The sequence below is a fragment of the Canis lupus genome, chromosome 15 (assembly GCF_003254725.2).
Source record: "Canis lupus dingo isolate Sandy chromosome 15, ASM325472v2, whole genome shotgun sequence".
Lineage (NCBI taxonomy): Eukaryota > Metazoa > Chordata > Mammalia > Carnivora > Canidae > Canis > Canis lupus.
This window is the reverse complement of record NC_064257.1, coordinates 2794841-2819440: the sequence shown is the minus strand read 5'-3', so window position 1 is coordinate 2819440 and position 24600 is coordinate 2794841. Positions and strand designations below refer to the sequence as shown.

The window sequence follows — 24600 nt, the reverse complement described above, 5'->3', positions numbered from 1 at the left end:
TAAGCTGGACACCCTGGAAAATAATAAAGCAGTTGAGTCTTTTTTAAAAACTATTTTATGAGTCAAAAATGTGTTTTTTCTTTAAAAAAGTTGGAGCTTGCTTTCTCTAATAGTTTTTGATAAATTATACAGAGAAAGATGAGGAATTCCTAGTATATTCCATCATCTACCTGTAATCTCTAAGATTGTAATCTCTAAGAAAATCCATCTGGTACATGGATTTTCATTTTACCTCTACACTGACCTTTTCTTATGAAGGTAAGAATCCCAAGGATTTGGTTTTATGCTGTAATAATTCTTAAACTTTAATGACAATTTCAATTTACAGTTTTATTTATAGTTTCCTACTCCAAATGCAACTCTGTCTTTCTACCTCTCTCACTGCAGGACCAAGAATCTGTTGATCCTATCACCTTTTCACTCTCCCTCATCCTTCTCATGTATTCATTTCCCTCCTTACTTTGCTTTTCCATAATCAATATTATCACTTCTTTAGTTTCTCTACTGTCTCTCCCTTAATTGTACTTACTTGACTAATCAGCATCCTGATTATCCCTGAATCTTTACCTACTCCATATCTTTACCTGCACCAGTAGGGTCAAACTTGGGTGGAGGAAACCAGCCTACCGATTTCACTTGAAATCAGTCACACTAAATTTTTTTTTAGGCCTTTCACTTTCCACTTTTGTAGATTACTATTTCATAGTTTGTCCTTTCTCTTCAAACTTACAATGTCTTGTGCCCTATCGCCCTATCTACTGATGAACTTTCTCCCTATTTCTCTGAGGAAATTCAGGCAGTTAGGAGAGAATTTCTGTAAGCTGCTTCCATGACATCTGTTCATCTATTTGTATCAGTGCATGCACTCCTTTGCTTCCATTACTAAGGATAATGGTATCTGTTCTCCCACCTAAGCAATCCCCTTGACTTCACTATCACATCCCATCTGCTCTCACCCTCTCAGAGGTAATGCTACAGTACTTCTTTTCTCTACTGCATCATAAGTTGCCCCTCTGCTGTAACCATCCTGTCAGCATTTATGCTGTTATTTCTTTTATCTTTAAAAAGGAAATTTTTAGATTCCACTTCCCTTCCAGTGATTCCTCCCCCTCCCCGCATTTTTCTCCTGGTCTTTCAGCCTAATTTCTTAAATGAATTGTGTGAATTTATTGTTCTAACATTTTTCTCTTTGAACACATTGTTTTAAAGATTGCTTTTTAAAGATCTTATTTATTCATGAGAGACACAGAAAGAGAGGCAGAGATGTAGGCAGAGAGAGAAGCAGGCTTCCTGCAGGAGTCCTGACTCAAGACTCAATCCGAGGACCCCAGGATCATGACCTGAGCCGAAGGCAGACACTCAACTACTGAGCCACCCAGGTGTCCCCCCTTTTCCTGAGCACATTGTCCATTGCAATATGGCATTCACCCTGCCAGTCCACCACATCACTAAATCCAATGATGATTTCTCAGTTTTCATCTAACTCAATCTGACGTCTTTTAAACTTTAACAGTTTTCCCACTTGGATTCTAGGTATCGCGCCCTCTTGGTTTTCTATGCACTTGACTGATTAGTCTTTCTTAGTTCTACCTAGCTCTTCCTCCTCAGTACCCTAGGACTCTGTCCTTCCTTGAGTGTCCTTTATTTTCTACCTATACATATCCCCTCAGTGACCTCTTTTTGATTCATGGCTTTAAATACCAACTGTAATCTGAATCCAAAATATTTTATCTCCAGCCCAAACCTCTCCTGGTAGGGCTTGATCCAACTGCTTGATCACTGTCTCTACTGGTATGGCTAATAGCAGTTTAGACTTCACATGTCCATAACTAAGCTCCTGATCTTCCTGACATTAGGGCTTTGTTTTTATGAGCTTTCTTCTGAATGAAGTCTGTTGCTGTCCAGACTCAATGTTTGAGTCCTTACTATATGTTAAGCACTATGCCAAATGCTTTATACAGATTGTCACATTCACTTCTCACAACGACTCATGAGTAGCTCCATTTTATTGGTGAGGAAACTGAGGCTCAGATCAAATAATATGTTCATGCTTACATGAAAGTGGTTAAGCTGAGATTCAAACCTGAGTTTGAGGGCAGCCCAGGTGGTCGACGATTTAGCACTGCCTTCGTCCCAGGGCCTGATCTTGGAGACCCAGGATCGAGTCCCACGTTGGACTCCCTGCATAGAGCCTGCTTCTCCCTCTGCCTGTGCGTCTCTCTCTCTCTCTCTCTCTCTCATAAACAAACAAATAAATAAATACCTTAAAAACAAACAAACCTGAGTTTGGTATACTATCACTAATACTATATTAAAGACACAGGATAATAAATATCCTAGGTGATATATATGGGATATATAGGGTTTATATGACAAATGCTGCCTTAGGCATTGGGGTTGCAAAGATGAATCTATAAGCCTCTGAACTGGCCTACTTGTTTTCACTCTTGCCCTCTACATTCTTCCCAAAAGTAACTAGAATAATCTCTTTAAAACTTAAATGGAGCCATTACATCCCTTCGATCAAAACCATTCAATAGCTTTCTGTCTTCTTCAGAATAAATCAGAAGTCTTTATTCTGTGTGTTATGGCCCCTGGCTATTTCTATAAATATCTCTGATAGTATCTTATACAACTTAATGGTCACTGCTCTCTAGCTGCCTTGTCTTTGCTGTTGTTTGAACAAACTAATTATATTCCTAACTTAGAGCTTTGTAATTGCCATTTCCTCTGCATGGAATGCCCTTCTGCAAGATCTTCTGGATGGCTTGTTCCCCTTAACATCATTCACAACCTTCCTCAATATTGCCATATCAGAGAGACCTTCCTCCTTGTCCCATCTAAAATAGTATCCCGGAATAACGGGGTGGCTCAGCAATGGAGCATCTGCCTTCGGCTCATGTCGTGATCCTGGGGTCCTGGGATCAAGTTCTGCATCAGGCTCACTGCAGGGAGCCTGCTTCTTCCTCTACCTATGTCACTACCTCTTTCTCTGTGTCTCTCGTGAATAAATGAATAAAATATTTTTTAAAAAATCCCATCCCTCTACTCTGCCCTATTTTTCTTCAAGTAATACCTGTTGTCATTATTATAAACAAATACAGATACATCTAAAATGGCCCCCTTCATATCCCGTTCCCTTACCTACCTGTTTTTTCTTTATGTTTATATTACTGTTGCCACTAGACATCATATTTGCTGCTTCTCCTTCCACCCACTAGATTGAAAATTTTGGAAGGATGAGGACAGGTTTGTTTAGGTGTATCTCTGCATTCTAGAATACTTAGCAGCATAATAGTCATTCATGAGGGACTGACTTTAAGCCTGTATGCTAATTTATTTATTTGCATTATTGGGAAGGGTAAGGAGACAGGAGAGTGCTTACCTCTAGTAACAGCTGGGAACTGTGTTTGGGAAAATTGATTAGAGTTTTTAAATTATAGTAATGGTTATATTCAGCACCTGATATATACCAGAAGAATTCATTCAGAAGAAGCAGAAAAGCTAGACTATGAATTTGATTCCTTTTCATTCTATAAGTTAACAGTTTTTCCTTTAATGTCTCAGTCTTTGTTTATTTAAAACTTATTTTGTTTGTAGCATTGTATGAAGCATTGGCAAAAACAGAAGAGTGTATATTGCCTAGTTTGGTTGCTAGAAACAATTATACGGAGATAAGTACTAAGGTGTATACTGCTGCCCCTAAACTATAATATAAAGCTTTATAAAAATTCATCCTTGAAAAAAAAAATTGATCCTTGCGTTGGACCTTGAAACGATGGTAGTGTTTGGATGGGTAGAAAGAAATGGTTTTGGGATAACTGCCTATTATAGTAAAGGCAGAAAAATGAACGTGTATGTTATAGGGGCCCACTAGAGCACACCTTGCTGTGGCAGAGTAGATGCAGCAGAAATTAGGAAGGTTTTAAAGGTAGAAAGGGAAATGACTGAAACTGTTTTAGGAAGCTTAGACAGAAGGAGAATGTATTAGGTTTAGAAGAGGTTAGAGTTAGCAAGAGGAGAAAGAACAGGACTTGCTGACAGGACAGAAATAGAGGATAATGTGCAGAGATGCTGTCAAGAGACTCCTAAGGCCTGGGAGACCAGAAGAATGGCGGCGTTCTGCTAATTGACTAGACTGTTGGAGAAGGTATGGACAACAGAGAGAGATTGGAAGAATAATTGCCCTTGTTTGTATTCATGACCTTCTCTGGTTTATTAGTAACAAGGCAACAAAACAGAATTTTTTCCTAAAGGTATATAATTAATTCCTTTCAACAAATTTGTTGAGTTTGTAAGGAAGGGAATTAGAGGAAATATGATTTGATTCTCTACAACAGCGGTTATCAAACCATGGCCTGTGGACCAAATCCACCCAACTGCATGTTTTGTAAGTAAAGTTTAACTGGAACACAGTCATACTCATTTGTTTATGTTTATGGCTGTTTTTACTTTACAATAGGAGAGTTGAATAGCTGTAAGAGAAACTACCTGGCGTTAGAAGCTGACAATATTTTATATCTGGCACTTTATAAAAGAGTGTTGGCTAGCCTTTGCTTTACAAGAATCAGATATTCCAGTGTATAGCAAACATTAAATATCATTTAGTCTAACCCTCCATGGTTTACCAGTGATGAAACTAAGGCCAAGATCATAATGTTTCCAAGGTCCAGCCTGCATTAAATTAGAGAGTTCAAGCTCAGGCTTGAACACAGATCTTGCTTCCTCGCAGTGCAGTATAACTTATCTCCAGTTGGTAAACATGATGAGCCATGTTAAAATAGGAAACATCTTAGTGGTAATTCATTTTGTTCATATTTATATACTTATGTATAGGTGTGATTTAAAACAGTTTTATGATTATTGGAATTAAATAAATCTATGCAAAAACATGTAGCACACATCATAAAATTATTTTGAAAGGAACACTACTAACCATCATAATTAGTCTCTTCTCCAGTGATGCTTTCTTTTGCAACTGACAACAGAATTAAAGAGAATCTTTGAATTTAACTTTGGAAAAGTACTAATGAATCACTAGATGTTCATTAATTGGAGTTTAAAATCAGCATATGTTGTAAGGTAACAGGGCTCTATACACATTTGCCATCTACTTGAGCAGAATTCAGGAGAAGAATCAAATTAACTTGAGCAACAGCTGGGAATAAAACTACTTGTATGTTGGCTCCTGTGGGTATCACCATAATGGATGTGTGTAACAGGATACCTCTGCTGGGGAAGATTTAGCCAGACACATACAATTAAGATTAATTGAGGGGATCATCTTGAAAGTCAAAATTCAGAACCCCACATTCAGAACTCAGTGGATCCTTAAGTTCTAGTTTCATTTACAATTGAATGAGATAATATTGCTATTAATTTTAAATAAGAAGGGTTTTTAAAAAAAATTTTTTTTGGAGTTCAATTTGCCAACATATAGCATATCACCTAGTGCTCATCCCGTCAAATGCCCCCCTCAAAGCATATGAAAGGTTTTTTTTTTTTTTTTTTTGAAAGGTTTTTAATGAAAGTTACAGATTCAGCCATGGCCTAGTGTCCCAAGTGGATGTCTCCTCTATTTTTTTATTACTGAAAGAAGAAATCTTTGCAAAGATCAAGTTTTCCACACATATGAGGATAATGATGTTTTAAACACAAAACATTTCTATTGTTATGAAGAGGCAAGGAATCTGTCAGTAGAATTCTTGGCACAGTTAAGATAGGAGTCCATTTCAGTTTTAATCCCTGAATGAACTATATCTTTGGTGTCCAATGTTAATAGATACAGCAGGAGAGGCTTGTTTCTTCTCTTGATGGGGAAATGAAAAGACAAACAGGACTTAATTTACTCACTAGTCTAACACTGTTGGGAATTGACATAGTCACTAGGTGTAGATGATAAACAGAGCAAATACATTTAAACAGGATCCATTGGGAATTCTGTTTGGGAGTAGAAGAAAAAGTAAACAGGAGCATAGAAATTCCAGGTGTAGTTTAAATAAAAATCAAGATTAAGATGGATCCTGAACAAGGAATAATAACAGAGTGCATGATTAAATTAAAAATTAAAATCTAAATAATTTTACTGCATTATATGGGAAATGAATGGTACACTCAAAAAATAGATTAAAGGTCAAAAGGCTGTATGAAGAATTGAGGATTTGCCTAATAAATATTTTCTCTCTTGAGGCAGAGTTCTTGTAAGTAGCTTTGAAGAGATATCTTTCCAGGTGCCCCAGTTTTAAAAGTCTGTTATGAGGAACAGATTATTTGCATTATGCCTCAGAACTGATCAGGAAAATACTAGATTGAAAACTGCTAGTCTAGAGGAAAAAAATGGTAAAATATTTCAACAATGGCACTGACCAGAATACTAGTTCACCTTGGTAGCCTAATTGTGAAAATGAGCCACATACGCTGCCTCTGCTCACCTTCTCTTATGCCATTTGGCTACCGGTTATATATACCGTTGGTGTTTAATTGGCTGTTTATTATGAAAGTCTTCTAATTGCATCTGCTCTTGTCCCCACAGTTCATTTCCTACAATATCCAAGGTTATCTTTTTTCTTTTCTTTTTAAGATACAAGTAGATATTGGGGCACCTGGGTGGCACAGTTGATTAAACATCCAACTCTTGGTTTCAGCTCAGGTCGTGATATCAGGGTCATGAGATTGAGCCCTGAGTCTGGGTCCATGCTCAGCACAGAGTTTAAGATTCTTTTTCCCTCTGCCCCTCCCCACCCATGCTTGTGCATGCTCACACTCACTCTCTCAAATAAGTAAATCTTAAAAAAAAAAAAAAAAAAAAAAGTAGGCTTTTTTTTTTTAAGATTGTATTTATTTATTCATGAGAGACACACACAGGCAGAGACATAGGCAGAGGGAGAAGCTGACTCCCCACAGGGAGCCCAATGCAGCACTCGATCCCAGGACCCAGGATCACGCCCTGAGCTGAAAGCAGATGCTCAACCACTGAGCTACCCAGGCATCCTGACATTTTGTTTTAAGATCATTTTAGATTCGCATATTATTGTAAGAAATAGTATAGGCATATTTTCCAGTCATTTAACATGTTTTCATTGGAAGACTCTGTTAGGCACTAGGGATACAAAGATGAACAAGACACAAGGGAGAGGAACAGCAAACAGAATTCACACACTGTGAGACTGAAGGAGAGAGATCTGAGTTGGAAATTTAGAGATCCAAGTTATCAGCATTTATAACCAGAGAGTGAATAAGATTAAATTTTTCAGAACCCCAGAAGTTAATAAAGGCTTAGTACAACTCAAGAAGGTTTTATTCAAGCAAAACAGATGAGTCTCACTAAGAACAGTGAAGTCGGTGGCATTCAGCTTGCACTACTTCCCAGCTTCTCCCTGGCTTCACAGTAACCTTGAAAACAGCCTAAAAACTACAGTCGTGGATCCCTGGGTGGCGCAGCAGTTTGGCGCCTGCCTTTGGCCCAGGGCGCAATCCTGGAGACCCGGGATCGAATCCCACATCAGGCTCCCGGTGCATGGAGCCTGCTTCTCCCTCTGCCTATGTCTCTGCCCCCCCCCCCCCATATGTGACTATCATAAATAAATAAATAAATAAAATTAAAAAAACAAAACAAAATTACAGTCGTGAAAACCAGCAGCCTAGCAGCCAACTGAGGAAGCAGAATGGATTTTGGAATTCTGCAAAAGCCTATCCCCAGAGAATTGTCACTATTTGATTTTTCTGGCAACTTTTCTGAAAAGCTCCATTCTCAAGATTTGTCGTCTTCTTCTTCTTTAAGATTTTATTTATTCATTCATGAGAGACACAGAGAGAGACAGGCAGACACAGGCGGAGGGTGAAGGAGGCTCCATGCAGGAGACCCAATGTGGGACTCGATCCTGGGGCTCTGGGATTGCACCCTAGCCAAAGGCAGACACTCAACTGCTGAACTGCCCAGGCGTCCCCCTCAAGACTTCTTTATTTGACTCACAGCTCACAATGCCAAAAGCTCTATCCTCAGTGTATTTATCAGAAACAATCAGTGGTAATTGTTTAACGTGACAATTGAGGAGGCATTACCAGTCAGGCTAATAAGAAATTGGCCAAAAAGATTAAAAAAGAGAAAAACTGGGATATGGGATGTCCATAGGGGATTTTGAAAAGCTCTGATACATTCCTAGAATTCTGTAAAGTAACATGCATGTACAGGGCTGTGTGTCTGATGAGGATTGACCCAGGATAGCCCTAATCCCTCACTTTTTATATACCTTTTTTTTTTTAATTTTTATTTATTTATAATAGTCACAGAGAGAGAGAGAGAGAGAGAGGCAGAGACACAGGCAGAGGGAGAAGCAGGCTCCATGCACCGGGAGCCCGACGTGGGATTCGATCCCGGGTCTTCAGGATCACTCCCTGGGCCAAAGGCAGGCGCCAAACCGCTGCGCCACCCAGGGATCCCCACTTTTTATATACCTTTAGGCTCTGCACAAGTAGGAAATGAAAAGCAAGAGAGAATTTTAAGCTGCTTCCTGAAATAGTGAAAGTATGCCCCAACACACAGAGCCACTTGGCAAAAGCAGAGAATTATTCAGTTAAGTAAATCTCTTGAATATGTTGAACTTGTAAGCTGACCATTAAGCTGACCAAGCCGAGACTCCAGTGGCCACACATGACAAAGAATACAGATTTTATTTACAGAATTATTCTCAGAAAGTCAATAACCAAATAGTATTAATAACAAACCCTAAAAAGGTGGAAGAATCTGATATCCATAGTTGCCACAACATATTACTTAAAATATCCACTTACCATGTAAAGAAACATGATAGGCCATACAAAGGGAAAATAGTAGCCAGTAGAAACTTTTCCTAAGTACACCCAGGTATTGGATTTACTAGACAAAAAATTATAAATCAGCTATTACAAATATAGTCAATTTTGTCACTTGTGGTAGTTATGTTCTATATAGTGATTGCAAACACCAAATTACCAAATACTGAAACCATTCCTATAAGGGGAAATATGTGGTTAGGTTCCTGCAAGGCTCTGGTCATGACATTTTTGTCAACTGAACAATACATAACTTTATTCTATGCGTGCTTCTGTTAGACACCTTATTTTAGGATATGTTGTTGATTTCTTAACATTGAACTCACAACCAGCAGCATGGTAACTCAAGCCTGAATGAAGCTTATCTAACACATGTATTTTCTCCATGAGGCACATCAAAGCCTCTTGCACTTAGCACTAAACAGCACTTCACGACACTGGTGGGCTATTTTAAACAGCAAAATCCCAATGAAAAGCACAAAAATGTAAAAAAGTGCCACTATATAGTGTGTACACCAGAGGACTCAAATTTTTCACCACTCTTTGCATGTTTATGAATGACTATGAAAGCATCATGACTTTGAGAGTCAAAAATAAATTTAAGCACATAGTCAAATTTGTGATTGTAGAATCTGTGAATAATGAAGATCAACTATGTATTCAAAAAACCAAAGGAACCATGTCTAAAAAATTAAGAGAAGGGTGCCCAAGTGGCTCAGTCAGTTAACCATCTGCCTTCAGCTCAGGTCATGATTCCAGAGTCCTGGGATCAAGCCCAAAAGTGGGCTCCCTGCTCAGCAGAGAGTCTGCTTCTCTCTCTGCCCTTGTTCTTGCTCTCTCTCTCTCAAATAAATAAAATATTTTTAAAAATAGAAAATTAAGGGAGAATATGAGAACAGTGTCTCAACAAGTAGTGAATAAAGAAATAAATTCAAATTATAAAAACCAAAAAAAATCTAGAGTGGGAAAGTACAATAATTGCTAGAGAGATTAAATTGTTAAAGAGGTTCAACATCACATTTGAATTAGCAGAAGAAGGAATCCACAAACTTTGAGTGAAAGAGGTTAATTGAGATTATCCAATCTGAGGAACAACCAAGCCCAAAAATATATATGAGCTGACAAAATTGAAAGGGGAAATAGACAATTCAAATATAATAGTTGGAGACTTTAATACCCTACTTTTAATTAATGGACAAACCAACTAGACAACAAAGAAATGGAGGCTTGAACAACACTAAACCAACTAGGCCTAGCAGACATCTATAGAGTACCCAACAGCAGCAGATTATACGTTTTTCTCAAATCACAGGGATGATTCTCTGGGAAAGAATATATATTACACCACATATAAAATCTTGAAAACTTTAAAAGAACTGAAATAATACACTATGTTCTTCAGTCACAGTGGAATGAAATCAGAAATCAGGGAGAAGGGCAGGGCTGGGGGTGAATGGGTGACGGGCACTGAGGGGGGCACTTGACGGGATGAGCACTGGGTGTTATTCTGTATGTTGGCAAATTGAAAACCAATAAAAAATAAATTTATTATTAAAACAAAAAAAGGAAATTTGGGAGGGCAGCCCCAGTGGCCCAGCGGTTTAGGTTTAGCCTGGGGCGTGATCCTGGAGACCTGGGATCAAGTCCCACGTCGGGCTCCCTGCATGGAGCCTGCTTCTCTCTCTGCCTGTGTCTCTGTCTCTCTCTCTCTGTGCCTCTCATGAATAAATAAAATAAAAAATCTTAAAAAAAATTTTTTTGGGAAATTCACAAACGTAAAAATTAAACATCTTCCCAAATAAGCCACGGATCAAGTAGGTTTTATCACAGGAATGCAAAGTTGGCTTAAATCCGTCAGTGTAATACACCACGTTAATAGAATAAAGGACAAAAGCCACATGTTCATCAAAGAGAGGCAGAAAAAGCATTTAACAAGGTCCTACACCACGTTAAAAACACTAAACAAATTAGGAATAGCAAGGAACTTCCTCAGCCTGATAAAGGGTATCTGAAAATCCATGGGTGACATATTTAATGATAAAAAATTCAGTGGTTTTCCCCTAAGAGGAGAGACAAGACAAGAATGTGTGCTTTTGCCGCTTCTATTCACTATTGTACTGGAAGTTTTAGCCAGGACAATTAGGCAAGAAAAGGGAGGGGAGAAAGCATCCAGATTGGAACTGTCTCTGTTCCAGCATCCAGATTGGAACTGTCTCTGTTTTCATGAACATACTATCATGTATATAAATAATCCTAGTAAGACCAGTATACAAAAGTTACTTATTTATATACATATGACAGTAAACAACACGAAAATGAAGTTAAGGAAACAATTTCATGGACAATAACATTATAAAGAATAAAATGTTTAGGAACAAGTTTTTAGAATGTGTAAGACTTATCCACTGAAGACATAAAATGTTGTTGAAAGAAAGTAAATAAATGGATCAACATCCTGTTTTCTTGGATCAAAAGACTTAGTATTGTTAAGATGGAAATATTCTCTAAATTGATCTACAGATTCAATGCTATCTCTGTCAAAATCCTACCTTCCTCTTTTGGAATAATTGAGAGACTGATCCTAAAATTCCTGTGGAAATTTAAGGGACCCAGGATAACAAAAACAATCTTGTAAAAGAACTGAGTTGGAAGGGCACTTGAATGGCTCAGTTGGTTAAGCATCCAACTCTTGATTTTGCCTCAGGTCATGATTTTAGGATAGTGAGATCAAGCCCCACATTGGGCTCCACACTGGATCCTGCTTAAGATTCTTTTTCCTTCTCCCTTTGCCCCCCACACCCACCCCACTCATGCCCCTTTTCTCTCTCTCAAAAAGAAAGAAAGAAGAAAGAAAGAAAGAAAGAAAGAAAGAAAGAAAGAAAGAAAGAAAGAAAGAAAGAAAGAAAGAAAGAAAGAAAGTTAGTTAGTTGAAGGACTCACACTTCATTAAAAGGTAACAGTAATCAAGTCAGTGTGGTGCTGGCAAAATATAGGCAGAAAGATCAATGGACTAGAATCTGGAAATAAGCCATTACACTTATGGTCAAATGATACATTTATATGAATTTCAAGATAATTCATTAGTGGGAAGAATAATCTTTTCAATTAAGGAGTCTTGGACAACTGGATATCCACTTGCAAAAGAATAAAGTTTGACCACTAATACTATATATAAAAATTAACTCTAAATGAATCATAGACTTTATAAATATAATAGCTAAAAATGTAACATCTTAGGAGGAAATACAGGAACAAGTATTTAAGGCCTTGGATTAAGTAATTGTTTTTTTATATTTGACACCGAAACACAAGTGACAAAAATAAAATTTCATCCAGCTTTGTGAAAGAACATCAAGAAACTGAAAAATTAATGCACAGAGTGGGAGAAAATATTTGTAAACTTATAAGGCTTTTTATAAAGCCTTTCGTCTAGAATATATGAAGAACTCTTAGAAATCAACAATAAAAAGAATCCAGTTTTAGGGCAGCCCTGGTGGTGCAGTGATTTAGCGCAGCCTGCTGCCCAGGGTGTGGTCCTGGAGACCTGGGATCAAGTCCTGAGTCGGGCTCCCTGCATGGCGCCTGCTTCTCCCTCTGCCTGTGTCTCTGCCTCTCTCTCTGTGTCTCTCATGAATAAATAAATAAAATCTTAAAAAAAAGAATCCAGTTTTTAAAATGTTTAAAGGTTTTTTTGTTAAATGAATAGACTTTTTTTTTTTAAAAAGCAGAAACAGCAGAGAAGGACAAACATATGGTTTCATTCATTCGGGGAATATAAAAAATAGTGAAAGAGAATAAAGGGGAAAGGAGAGAAAATGAGTGGGAAATATCAGAGAGGGAGACAGAACCTCAGAGACTCCTAACTCTGGGAAATGAACAAGGGGTGGTGGAAGGGGAGGTGGGCGAGGGGCGAGGGGATGAGGTGACTGGGTGATAGGCACTGAGGGAGGTACTTGACGGGATGACCACTGGGTGTTATGCTATATGTTGGCAAATCAAACTCCAATTAAAAAATGGCATTAGGGGGATCCCTGGGTGGTGCAGCGGTTTAGCGCCTGCCTTTGGCTCAGGGCGTGATCCTGGAGACCCGGGATCGAATCCCACGTCGGGCTTCCGGTGCATGGAGCCTGCTTCTCCCTCTGCCTATGTCTCTGCCTCTCTCTCTATCTCTCTCTCTGTGTGACTATCATAAATAAATAAAAATTTTTAAAAAATGGCATTAGGTAAACCAAAAATAAAAAATAAATAAAAAGCAGAAGCAGTTTAAGAAAAATTGAGTGCAAAGTACAGAGTTCCCAGTTTTATCTATTAACATCTTGCTATTAGTGTGTTATATTTGTTATAATTGGTGAACTATAAAATCTATAGTTTCCATTAAGGTTCAGTCTTGGTTATGTTAAACATTCTGTGGGTTTTGACAAACGTATAATGACATGTGTCTAGCATCACAGTATCATACCGAATAGTTTTACTGCCCTAAAAATGTCTTGTGCTCCACCTCTTCATCGTTTACCCTCTCCCCTCAAGCCCCTGGCATTCTCTAATCTTTTTACTGCCTCTACAGTTTTGCCTTTTCCAGAATGTCGTAGGGTTGGAATTATGTAGTATGTAGCCTTTCCAGATTGACTTCTTTCATTTAGCAATATGCACTTCAGGTGCATCATTTTGTGATTTTATGCCTCCTTCCTCCTTCCGTTCCTCCCTTTCCTCCCTCCCTCCCTCCCTTCATTACTCATGTTGCTCTCTGCCTTTCTTTTTTCTTTTTTCTCTCTCTCTCAAAAAGAGAGAGTGAGTATGCACTGAGGGGACAGGCAGAAGGAGAGGGAGAGAGAATCCCAAGCAGGCTCTATGCTCATGCAGAGCTCGAAGCTAGGCTTGATCCCATGACCCTGAAATCCTGAACTGAGCTGAAATTAAGCTGTCTGATGTTTAACCGACAGAGCCACCCAGGCGCCCCTCTGCCTTTTTTTTTTTTTTTTTTTAATTCCACGTTTAGGGTTCAGTCTTCATGTGTTGTAATTCTATTATCTCAAGTTCTTGGGAGTCTAGTTCTGCTGCTTATTGTGTATGTTGCACTTTCTGGAATGACTGGCGTATTTATACTTTTTATAGTTTCGGATTGTGAACTCAGTTTCGGGTGCGTGGGTAGGAATAAGGAATGCTTTATTTCTAAGAATTCTAATAGGCCTTAGCATGTGTCTCTATAAATCTGTTTTATGTTTGCTTCTGCCAGGTGATTCAGAGGTTACCAGCCAGGACCTTATTTTTATTTTCTTTCTTTTTTCTCAGTTTGAAGATTTTAGACAACAGAGTAGTGTTATAGCCAAGGACAGGTTATAAATTCTCAAATACTTTTTTATCCCAGCAGAATCCAGGTTGAGATTGCCATCTCCCTTTCTCTCAGTTTTTAGTTCTTTAGGAGTTATAACTTTATGCAGAAGGTCTCACTGCCACCTTCCTATGCCTCAGTCCAAGCTTTACCATCTCCCATCCAGGAGTTGTAAAACTTAAGCTTCTTAGCGAAATTAACAATGATCCAGCAAGTTAGGGCAGTTGTCCAGTCACATTTAATAAACACTTTTTCCCTTTAGCGATTTATTTTATTTCTTGAATGTTTGGCTGTGCATTCTATAAAAAGCATTTCTAGGGCAGCCCCGGTGGCTCAGCGGTTTAGCACCGCCTACAGCCGGGGACGTGATCCTGGAGACCGGGATCAAGTCCCATATCAGTCCCATATCAGGCTCCCTGCATGGAGCCTGCTTCTTCCTCTGCCTGTGTCTCTACCTCTCTCTCTCTCCTCTCTGTGTATTCTCATGAATAAATAAATAAAATCTTTAAAAAATTTAAAAAAAATAAAAAGCATTTCTATTTTACCCGGATTTCTAAGTGCTTTGCCATCAGAGAACTTTCAGGCTTTACTCTTGTCAGGTCTGACTCTTTATTCCTTATTCAGCATCAGGACTGGCAGGAAGGTATGTAAATATATATATTTGGTTTTTATACATATAAAACTGAGAAAAAAGCAATAAAAAGAAGGTCCTGGCTAGTAACCTCTGAATCCCCTGGCCGAAGCAAACATAAAACTAATTTATAGAGACACAATGCTAAGGCCTATTAGAATTCTCAGAGATAAAGCACTCCTTATTCCTATATATACATATATATATGGTTTTTTAGATATAAAATTCATGGGGTAAGGTGGTATACATTTTCATCTTTGCCCCCAGAGTTTTCCAGCATTAGCCACTTTATTCCTTATGTTGAACGTTTTGATACTTCCAATTACAAATGCAATTAACAATGCTTAAGCATGATTTATGTTTTTGTATCATTAAGTTTATCAGACTTTGTTAGGGAGTAGATTCTGATAAGAAGAATATGAGGAGCTAGTTACGATCTTGAGGAGGCTTAATGTGTAGAATGAAGGTTCCTAACTAGTCTTTCAGGTGCTTTTAAGTTCTTGACTGGCTCTGCTTACTGTCCTTTCAGTTCAGTAAATGTTTATTGACTACCCTTAGAAACAAAACAATCACATGTCCTCCAGTCTCCCGCTATTGTTAGCCTATATGGTACCTTTATGGGAATTGGCAGAAAGTACCTTCTCTTTCACATGGTTGCCTTCCATAGGTCTCCCTTCTGTAAGGAAGAGCCTCATGCCAAAACTTAGGGTTTGGCAAGCTGACTGAATTTCAGCCTCCGTTAACTTCCTTAGCTTTGTGTAGTATGAAACTACACAACTCTAGGGTATGGCCTTATTTAGGATGTCTTCTGATGTCAGATTGAGCTCTGTCCAAAATCTCTAACTTTTTTAAATCCAACCTTTCATTCACTGAATGCTAGCTTTAGTGGTAGATATCATTCTTTACAGTTCTATCTTGTAACCTTTTCCCTCCTCCTAAGCCATAGTTACTCTCACATTTATCAGCTTCCTCATTCTAGCATCGTTTTTTTTTTCCATTTTTTTAATTTGCATAATATTTTTATTATTTTTTAAATAAATTTATTTTTTATTGGTGTTCAATTTGCCAACATATAGAATAACACCCAGTGCTCATCCCGTCAAGTGCCCACCTCAGTGCCCGTCACCCAGTCACCCCCACCCCTCGCCTACCTCCCCTTCTACCACCCCTAGTTCATTTCCCAGAGTTAGGAGTCTTTAATGTTCTGTCTCTCTTTCTGATATTTCCCACTTATTTTTTCTCCTTTCCCCTTTATTCCCTTTCACTATTTTTTATATTCCCCAAATGAATGAGACCATATAATGTTTGTCCTTCTCTGATTGACTTACTTCACTCAACATTGTTTTTTTTTAAGCCATCCCCACCCAAATGTATCTAGACCCTGATACTCCCCCCAAGACCTATTTTCCTGGGATCCCTGGGTGGCGCAGCGGTTCGGCGCCTGCCTTTGGCCCAGGGCGCAATCCTGGAGACCCGGGATCGAGTCCCACATCGGGCTCCCGGTGCATGGAGCCTGCTTCTCCCTCTGCCTGTGTCTCTGCGCCTCTCTCTCTCTCTCTGTGACTATCATAAAAAAAATAAATAAATAAATAAATAAAAAAAAATTAAAAAAAAAAAGACCTATTTTCCTTAAAGCCACCTTTGCTTACTCTAGTCCATGTTATTTTTGTCTTAAGTCTGTTCCACTTATTTATCCTGTGGCCACTATATTATTTATCTTGTGGTTATCTTTTATTCCAACAAATATTTATTGATATTCCCCCAGGTGCCTGATATCATTGTAGGCACTGAAGATACAGTGATGAATAAAAAGAAATTCGTGCCCTGATGGAACATATATTCTACTAGGCAAGATGGAAAGTAAACAAAGAATCATTTGATGCATGTTATCCGACTCATCTTAATTATAGAATGTAAACCACAGGGATATGAATCATATTTAAGAACAAGGGATCCCTGGGTGGCGCAGAGGTTTGGCGCCTGCCTTTGGCCCAGGGCGTGATCCTGGAGACCCGGGATCGAATCCCACATCGGGCTCCCGGTGCATGGAGCCTGCTTCTCCCTCTGCCTGTGTCTCTGCGCCTCTCTCTCTCTGTGACTATCATAAATAAATAAAAAATTTAAAAAAAAAAATAAATAAAAATAAGAACAAAAAAATTCTTTCAGTACCTAGTGCAGGTATTTCCTGGTTACTGATTGAAATTCTCAGAAGCGGGGCACCTGCATAGCTTAGTCGGTTAAGCATCAGCCTTCAGTCAGGTCATGATCCTGGGGTCCTCAGATTGAGCCCCACATCAGGCTCCTTGCTGAGCAGGGGCCTGCTTCTCCCTCTCCCTCTGCCTGTAGTTCCCCCTGCTTGTGCTCTCAGGTTCACTCACTCTCTGTCAAATAAATAAAATCTTAAAAAAAAATTCTCAGAAACTTGTTTTTTTTTTATCTTTTTTTTTTTTCAAGATTTTTATTTATTTATTCATAGAGAGAGGGAGAGGCAGAGACAGGCAGAGGGAAAAGCAGGCATCATACAGAGAGCCTGACGTGGGACTCGATCCAGGGTCTCCAGGATCACGCCCTGGGCTGCAGGCGACGCTAAACCGCTGCGCCACCGGGGCTGCCCTCAGAAACTTGTTAGTAATCTCATTTTAATTTATGGTAACTGAAAAGTATTTTATGGCATATATGGTTTTTAGTGTGTGGTCTTAAGGTATTTTTTAGAAAAGGTTGGGGACCAATAGTATACCATACTTATTAATGAAGCATTTTAAAAGTATATCATTTTAATTTACCTGGATTTTTCTATTTTTTTCATCTTATTTTATTTCTTTATCATAATTCTTTTTTCCTCTGTTTCAAGAAAATACAGGTGTTTGGGGCAAAATACTGATAATTTTTTTGACTAAAAATGTTAACTAAATGCTTACTTGTCACATACAGATCCTAAAGTAGGCACTAAGTGAGATAAAAGCATGAAATGAGATTGGTATCAGCTTTTAAAGGATTTAGAATCAGGGAGAGTAGGTAACAGATTGAAGAATTCTGTTTCTTCGTTTTTTTTTTTTTAATAAATTTTATTTTATTATATTTTTAAAGATTTTATTTATTTATTCAAGAGAGACACACAGAGAGGCAGAGACACATGCAGAAGGAGAAGCAGGCTCCATGCAGGGAGCTCAATGTGGGACTTGATCCCAGAACTCCAGGATTAAGCCCTGAGCCAAAGGCAGACACTCAACCGCTGAGCCACCCAGGCATCCCCAGTTTCTTCATTTGTAAGAATGATCAGATTTTTTTCATTACTTAAAGGAAAGTGAAAAAGTATTGAAGGATGCCCCTGTATTAGTAGCATCAGTAAGTATGTGTGAGGCAAATGAGTTCTTGAACTGGAAGGTTGTACCAAAACCCCACTGTATGCTAGTCCTGTTTTCTCAATAGTAACTTAGATAGAAGTAATGGATAATAAAAATGTATGTATGTTACCATGCTTAGATGTTACGGACCTCTCAGAAACTTCACGATCAGGCATATAATTGAGTTCTAAAATGTCAGGTAAACCGTAATATTAGACATGAACTAACAGGATGCTAGTATTTGAAATTTGTTAGAAAATGTATAACATTGGAGAGAGTTGAGGATAGGAGAAGTTGGTAGAGGTTAGGTTGGTGCAGGAGCATGCATGGTTACCAGCATTCACTGTGGTAGTGTCAGAAGACACTGAGATACCAGAAGAGCAGAAAGTGTCCACTCTTTAAGAACTCACTAGATATGATGTTCCAACACTAGTGCTGTATTACCTTTAGCTCTACAGAAATAATTTATTTCTATTTCTCCAATATCATGCTCATTTTTACCCTTTGGCTCTTGCAATGTGTTTTTCTTCCTTCCTGGAACAATTTTATTTCATTTTACCCTTTCCCATAGCTTATTTCTACTCATTCTTTAATTCTCATCTTATTTGTGACTTCATCGAGGAAGTTGTTTTTGAGCTCCCAGGTTTGGGTTAGATTTTTCTTGCCAAAGGTAGTTTGTTTTATTTTTAGGATTTTATTTATTTGAGAGAGGGAGCATGAGCAAGGGTGGGGGTGGGGACAGAGGGAGAGGGCCAAGCAGACTCCCTACTGAACAGGGAGCCTGATGCAGAGCTCCATCCCAGGACACTGAGATCATGACCTGAGCCAAAGGCAGATGCTTAACTGACTGAACCACCCGGGTGCCCCCAAAGGTAGTTTTAAAATACTCCTTACATCCCCATTGTAGCAGTTAACATACATTGTAATTCTCAGCAATTACCTGCTTCCTCATTTATTATCTGTAACTCAACTATGAGTTCCATGAAGGCAAAAATCAGGTTGGCTTGTATCCCCATCACTGATTTTGAAAGATACGTACATTTTAATTTTAACGTGGCTTTTTTTTTTCCTGTGGATTTTTTTGCACAGAGGATTTTGGATATCATTTATAAGACTGTGCTCTTGTCTTCAAAGAATTCATAGTCTAGTTGAAGAGCATAAGTTAAAACCTCAAAACAGGAAAGTAATAAATAAAAAGGCCAGTATGAGTTACTAGTTCAGAAGTTGACCCAAGGTGAAATAAAAGCCCAATTAAAAATGTTGATAAGAGGGCAGCCCCGGTGGCGCAGTGGTTTAGCGCCGCTTGCAGCCCGGGGTGTGATCCTGGAGACCCGGGATCGAGTCCCACGTCGGGCTCTCTGCATGGAGCCTGCTTCTCCCTCTGCCTGTGTCTCTGCCTCTCTCTCTTTCTCTGAATAAATAACTAAATCTTAAAAAAAAAAAAATGTTGGTAAGATGCTGTGAATTCACAGCAAGACAGGAGATCTTGGACATTAGAATAATCTATAAAGGAGACTTCATGATGAAAGAAGTTTCCACTGAATGTTGAAGGATGGGGAGGATCGGCTCAGCATGCAAGGGGAGGAGGGCTGTAAAAAGACCTAAACAAACAGGTTTATAATACACTAGCAGTGTTCATCTGTAGAATATTTGTAATAAATGGAAATAATATATATATGCCTTATAAACTACTAATATGGATTTTTCATATCATTTCCTCCTCCCCCCATCATTTTAGGTTAGGAAATTTTGACTTGAAATCTCTATTTCTAGTTTACTTCACTTTTGTCCAGTTTTTCTTGACACTGGTTCCAAGGTGAAAGCTCCTATACCTCTGAATTATACCCCTTTAAAATGTAAGGGCTTCCCTGTAGGAATAAAATGAAGTGAGATTCAGTTTTCATTTAGTTTACTGTTACTTCTGATTATTAGCCACAGTTGACTGGAGACGAGAAACAGTCTCTTCTTAGGCTCATCTTTTACTTGTGAATAGAAATATTGCCTGCCTTGTCGATCTTACTATTTATCATGTTGATAAAATGAGATAATACAATTATCTCATTCAAGTTACTTGAAACAGATAAAAAATGTTCTAGAAATGCAAGTTGACAGGGAACCCTGGGTGGCTCAGCTGTTTAGCGCCTGCCTTCGGCTCAGGGCATGATCCTGGAGTCCCAGGATCGAGTCCCACATCGGGCTTCCTGCGTAGAGCCTGCTTCTCTGCCTGTGTCTCTGCCGCTCTCTTTCTGTCTCTGTGTGTCTCTCATGAATAATTCTTGGTTTTTTTTTTTTTTTTTTTTTTTTTTTTTTTTTTTAATTCTTGGTTTTAGACAGGAGCTTGAACACACCTGGATAGTAGCTGCTCTGGAACAGCTGTTTTCACTTGCTGTAGAATTCTCATTTTGGTCCCTTAGTCACTTAGATTTTAAATGCCCTATGGCTTTTGTCTCTGGATGACCCTTCTGATTCATTGAGCTATGAATGAGGACATGATTGTTTAGGGCATCAGTAAAATTCCATCTTCATTAAATATGATGAGGTCTTTTTTCTCTTAGCTGAAAATTTATTTTAATTATGTTTTAGGTTTTAACAACTTAACTTTACCTCCCAGTACTCCTTAAATATAAATTTGCATCAAGTGTGGTCTCGCATCTGAGAGTGATCTTTTGGAATGACTTTTCCTATTTCCTATTTTTAAAATTTACATATTTCATAAACACAGTTTTATTTAAAGATTTTATTTATTTATTCACGAGGGACGCAGAGAGAGGCAGAAACCTAGGCAGAGGGAGAAGAGGCTCCCTGCGAGGAGCTTGATATGGGACTTGATCCCCACACCAGGATCGTGCCCTGAGCCAAAGGAAGATGCTCAACTGCTGAGCCACCCCGGTGTCCCCATGAAAACAGTTTTCTTCTTTTTTAAAGATTTTATTTATTTATTTATTTATTTATTTATTTATTTATTTATTAATGAAAGACAGGGAGAGAGAGAGAGAGAGAGAGAGGCAGAGACATAGGCAGAGGGAGAAGCAGGCTTCACACAGGGAGCCCAACGCGGGACTCAACCCCAGGTCCCCCGGATCAGGCCCTGGGCCAAAGGCGGTGGTAAACCGCTGAGACACATGGGCTGTCCTGAAAACAGTTTTTATTTTTATTTTTATTTATTTTTTTAAAGATTTTTTATGTATTTATTCATAGAGACACAGAGAGAGAATGAGAGGCAGAGACATAGGCAGAGGGGGAAGCAGGCTCCGTGCAGAGAGCCCGATGTGGGACTCGATCCAGGGTCTCCAGGATCACGCCCTGGGTTGTAGGCAGCGCTAAACCACCACGCCACCGGGGCTGCCCTGAAAACAGTTTTTAATAGCTCTTCTAACTTGATCCCTATTAGCCAATCCCTGTTAGAACTTATTTTTTAAGACTTAGCTCTAATAGGCACAGATATCACATTTTTTATTGATGTATAATTGACATATTAACATTATATTATTTCAGGTGTACAGCATAAAATTTGATGTTTTATATGTTGTCTAATGGTAACGAAAATAATTTTAGTTGATGTCTGTCATCATTCATGGTCACAAATTTTTTTTCTTTTCATGAGAACTTTTATGATATACTCTCGTAACAGCTTTCAGATTACTAACTAGAGTCACTATGATGTACTAAAATATAGTAACTTCTGGGGATCCCTGGGTGGCGCAGCAGTTTAGCTCCTGCCTTTGGCCCAGGGCGTGGTCCTGGAGACCCGGGATCGAATCCCACGTCGGACTCCTGGTGCATGGAGCCTGCTTCTCCCTCTGCCTGTGTCTCTGCCTCTCTCTCTCTCTCTCTCTCTCTGTGACTATCATAAATAAATAAAAATTAAAAAAAAAACTTAAAAAAAATATAGTAACTTCTTATAATAACTCCATGAGGGGGGTTCTATTATTTCCATTTTATAGATAGGAAACTGATACATTGAATTACTGAGAAGTTATGTGATGTATCCAGGGTCACACAGCTAGCAGCTATAGAGCTGGGAAGAGAATATACAATCTGGTTTTAAAATAATTACTTAAAAAATAAAATAATTACTCTTAGGGACTCCTGAGTGGCTCAGTGGTTGGGTGTCTGCCTTCTGCTCAGGGCATGATCCCAGAATGCGGATCAAGTCCCACATCGGGCCCTCTGCATGGGGTCTGCTTCTCCCTCTGCCTGTGTTGTGTCTCTGCCTCTCTCTCTCTCTCTCTCGCCCCCCCCATCTCTCATGAATAAATAAATAAAATCTTTTAAAAAATAAAATATTTACTTTTAATCACTGTACCACACTGCTTATTATTTCATTGCATTGTCTTTGAAAACATTAGAAAACACAATTGTATGCGTTTCACTTTGTAAACACGAACATTTTACCCTGATTAAATTTGATTCATTTACTCCATTCATCAGCATTTACTTTTTTTATGTGTTGCAGACACTGTTAGGTGCTGAGTTTTGAACAAGGTATATATATACATAGCCCGACCTCATTCATTTTACATTATAGTAGAGAAGACAGATCCTAGTAAGTTCTTCATCTAATGATTGAATAGCAATTGTGATGGATGTTACAAAGGAAGAATTAAGAGTACAGTTTTTGTATGTGGGTTTGTCCTTTTTTAAAATTGAAGTATAGTTGACTTTTGGAGGAGTTGTTTTTTAGTTTTTTAATTGATGGGAATAGAGTTTTTGATGAATATTCTGACATGATCTTAGAAGTAAAATGATTCTGTGAGAAAATGGTATTTGATCTAAACTTTGAAAGAAGCCTTTCTGAGGGTCTGACTAAAATTAAGAGACTTAGAAACCACCTATTGGAACTGTATAGCACTTTGGAAGAGATGAGCTCTTATATACCTTATTTGCCCTGACATATGCTTCATTTATCCTGAAATTTAACATTGTTTTATACATTTAGTGTCTGGCATAATTAAGATTTATAATGCTAACACATAGACAAATGACAAAGATTATTCTTCATCTTCTTTATTAAGATAAGGAATGATAAAACACAGTTGAGAAAGGATCTTTTGAGGTCTTTTCCCCGTTTTATTAGTATGTAAAATAACTAAGCCCCAGAAAATTCTTGATTTGCCCAGAGGTAGTTTTAAGATTTCTATAAATAATATAAATGAAAAAGATATATATCTAAGTGTTTTAGTTGTTTGAAAACTCCCTTATACCAAAGATTTTTTTTTTCCTTAACTCTATGAAAAAGTGATAAGTTACTACAGTATTTGAATTTAACAGTTTCTCATCCCGCCTCCTTTAGCTTTACTGGCAGTGAGGATAAACTTTGTGTTTTTCTATCTGTAACTAGAGTGACTTGAATAAAATTGAAAAAGAAATAGGAGTACCTGTTGGCTCAGTTGGAGGAGTATGCAACTCTTGATTTTGGGATCATGAGTTTGAGCCCTATGTTGAATGTGGAGATTACTTAAAAACAAAATCTTAAAAAAAAAAAAAAAAAAAAAAAGATGGTGCTTCAGGTGAAAATAATCTGAAGTTATTTCATTTATATGGTGGCGGTATTCATGAATAATTTTTTTAAATTAGATTCCACGCCCAGTGTGGGGCTTGAACTCAAAACGCTGAGATCAAGTTGGAATGCTGTACTGACTGAGCCAGCCAGGTGCCCCATGAATAATTTTTTTTTAACTGTACAAAAATGTTTTTATCTGCCTTGGGACTAGAGGGGGACTTCCTTACAGTGTCTACTCTCTTTAATATTTTCTTATATGAAATATTCCAGAACAGTTGGCCATGAGTTAATAGAAAAAAATTAAATCCTTCTAATTGCTTCATCAGTTATCAAAATAGAAAATGTTAGGGACACCTGGGTGGCTCACCGGTTGAGTGTGATCCTGGAGTTCCAGGATTGAGTCCCACATTGGGCTCCCCGTGGGAGGCCTCCTTCTCTGCCTATGTCTCTGCCCCTCTGTCTCTCTCTCTCTCTCTCTCTCATGAATGCATGCATGAATGAATAAATAAATACCTAAAAAGTTAAAAGAAGCTTCATATTACATAACAAAATATGTAGGAAAGTCACCATTTTCTTTTTGACTCCATCTTCTCATTTTTGATAGATTGCAAAGGTCGACTGCAAGGAAATACTAGACATCATATGTAATCTGGAATCTGAGGGTCAGGATAACACAGCATTTGTTCTTTGTACGACTTACCTTACCCAGCAACTCCAAACTGCAAGTGTATATTGTTCTTGGTAAGTATATTTACTTTTTATTCTCCTTATTTGTTTAGTACAGAGTATGGCATTTAGAGTTTATGTAAACATTGGTTTGTTTCAAATTTAAAGCCTGATGACATGTGAATTAAATCTTGCTTAGAAGCTAAACCATTTAATTAAAAATATTATTGGTTTGATATTTTCCAGAAGAGTCCAGAAATAAAGAGAAGGTAAAAAGTTTGAGCTCTTCTTGATCATCCTATAGAGGATTGTCTGT

General features: G+C 38.2%; 1 protein-coding gene across 1 annotated transcript in view; it reads left to right on the top strand.

The window, feature by feature from the left end:
- RLF (RLF zinc finger) overlaps positions 1–24600 on the top strand; it is a 91725-nt gene that overhangs the window by 46843 nt on the left and 20282 nt on the right. Inside the window, exon 6 of the mRNA XM_025419786.3 lies at positions 24223–24359. Within this exon, the coding sequence (XP_025275571.1) occupies positions 24223–24359 (137 nt within the window). The remainder of the gene's footprint in view (positions 1–24222; positions 24360–24600) is intronic.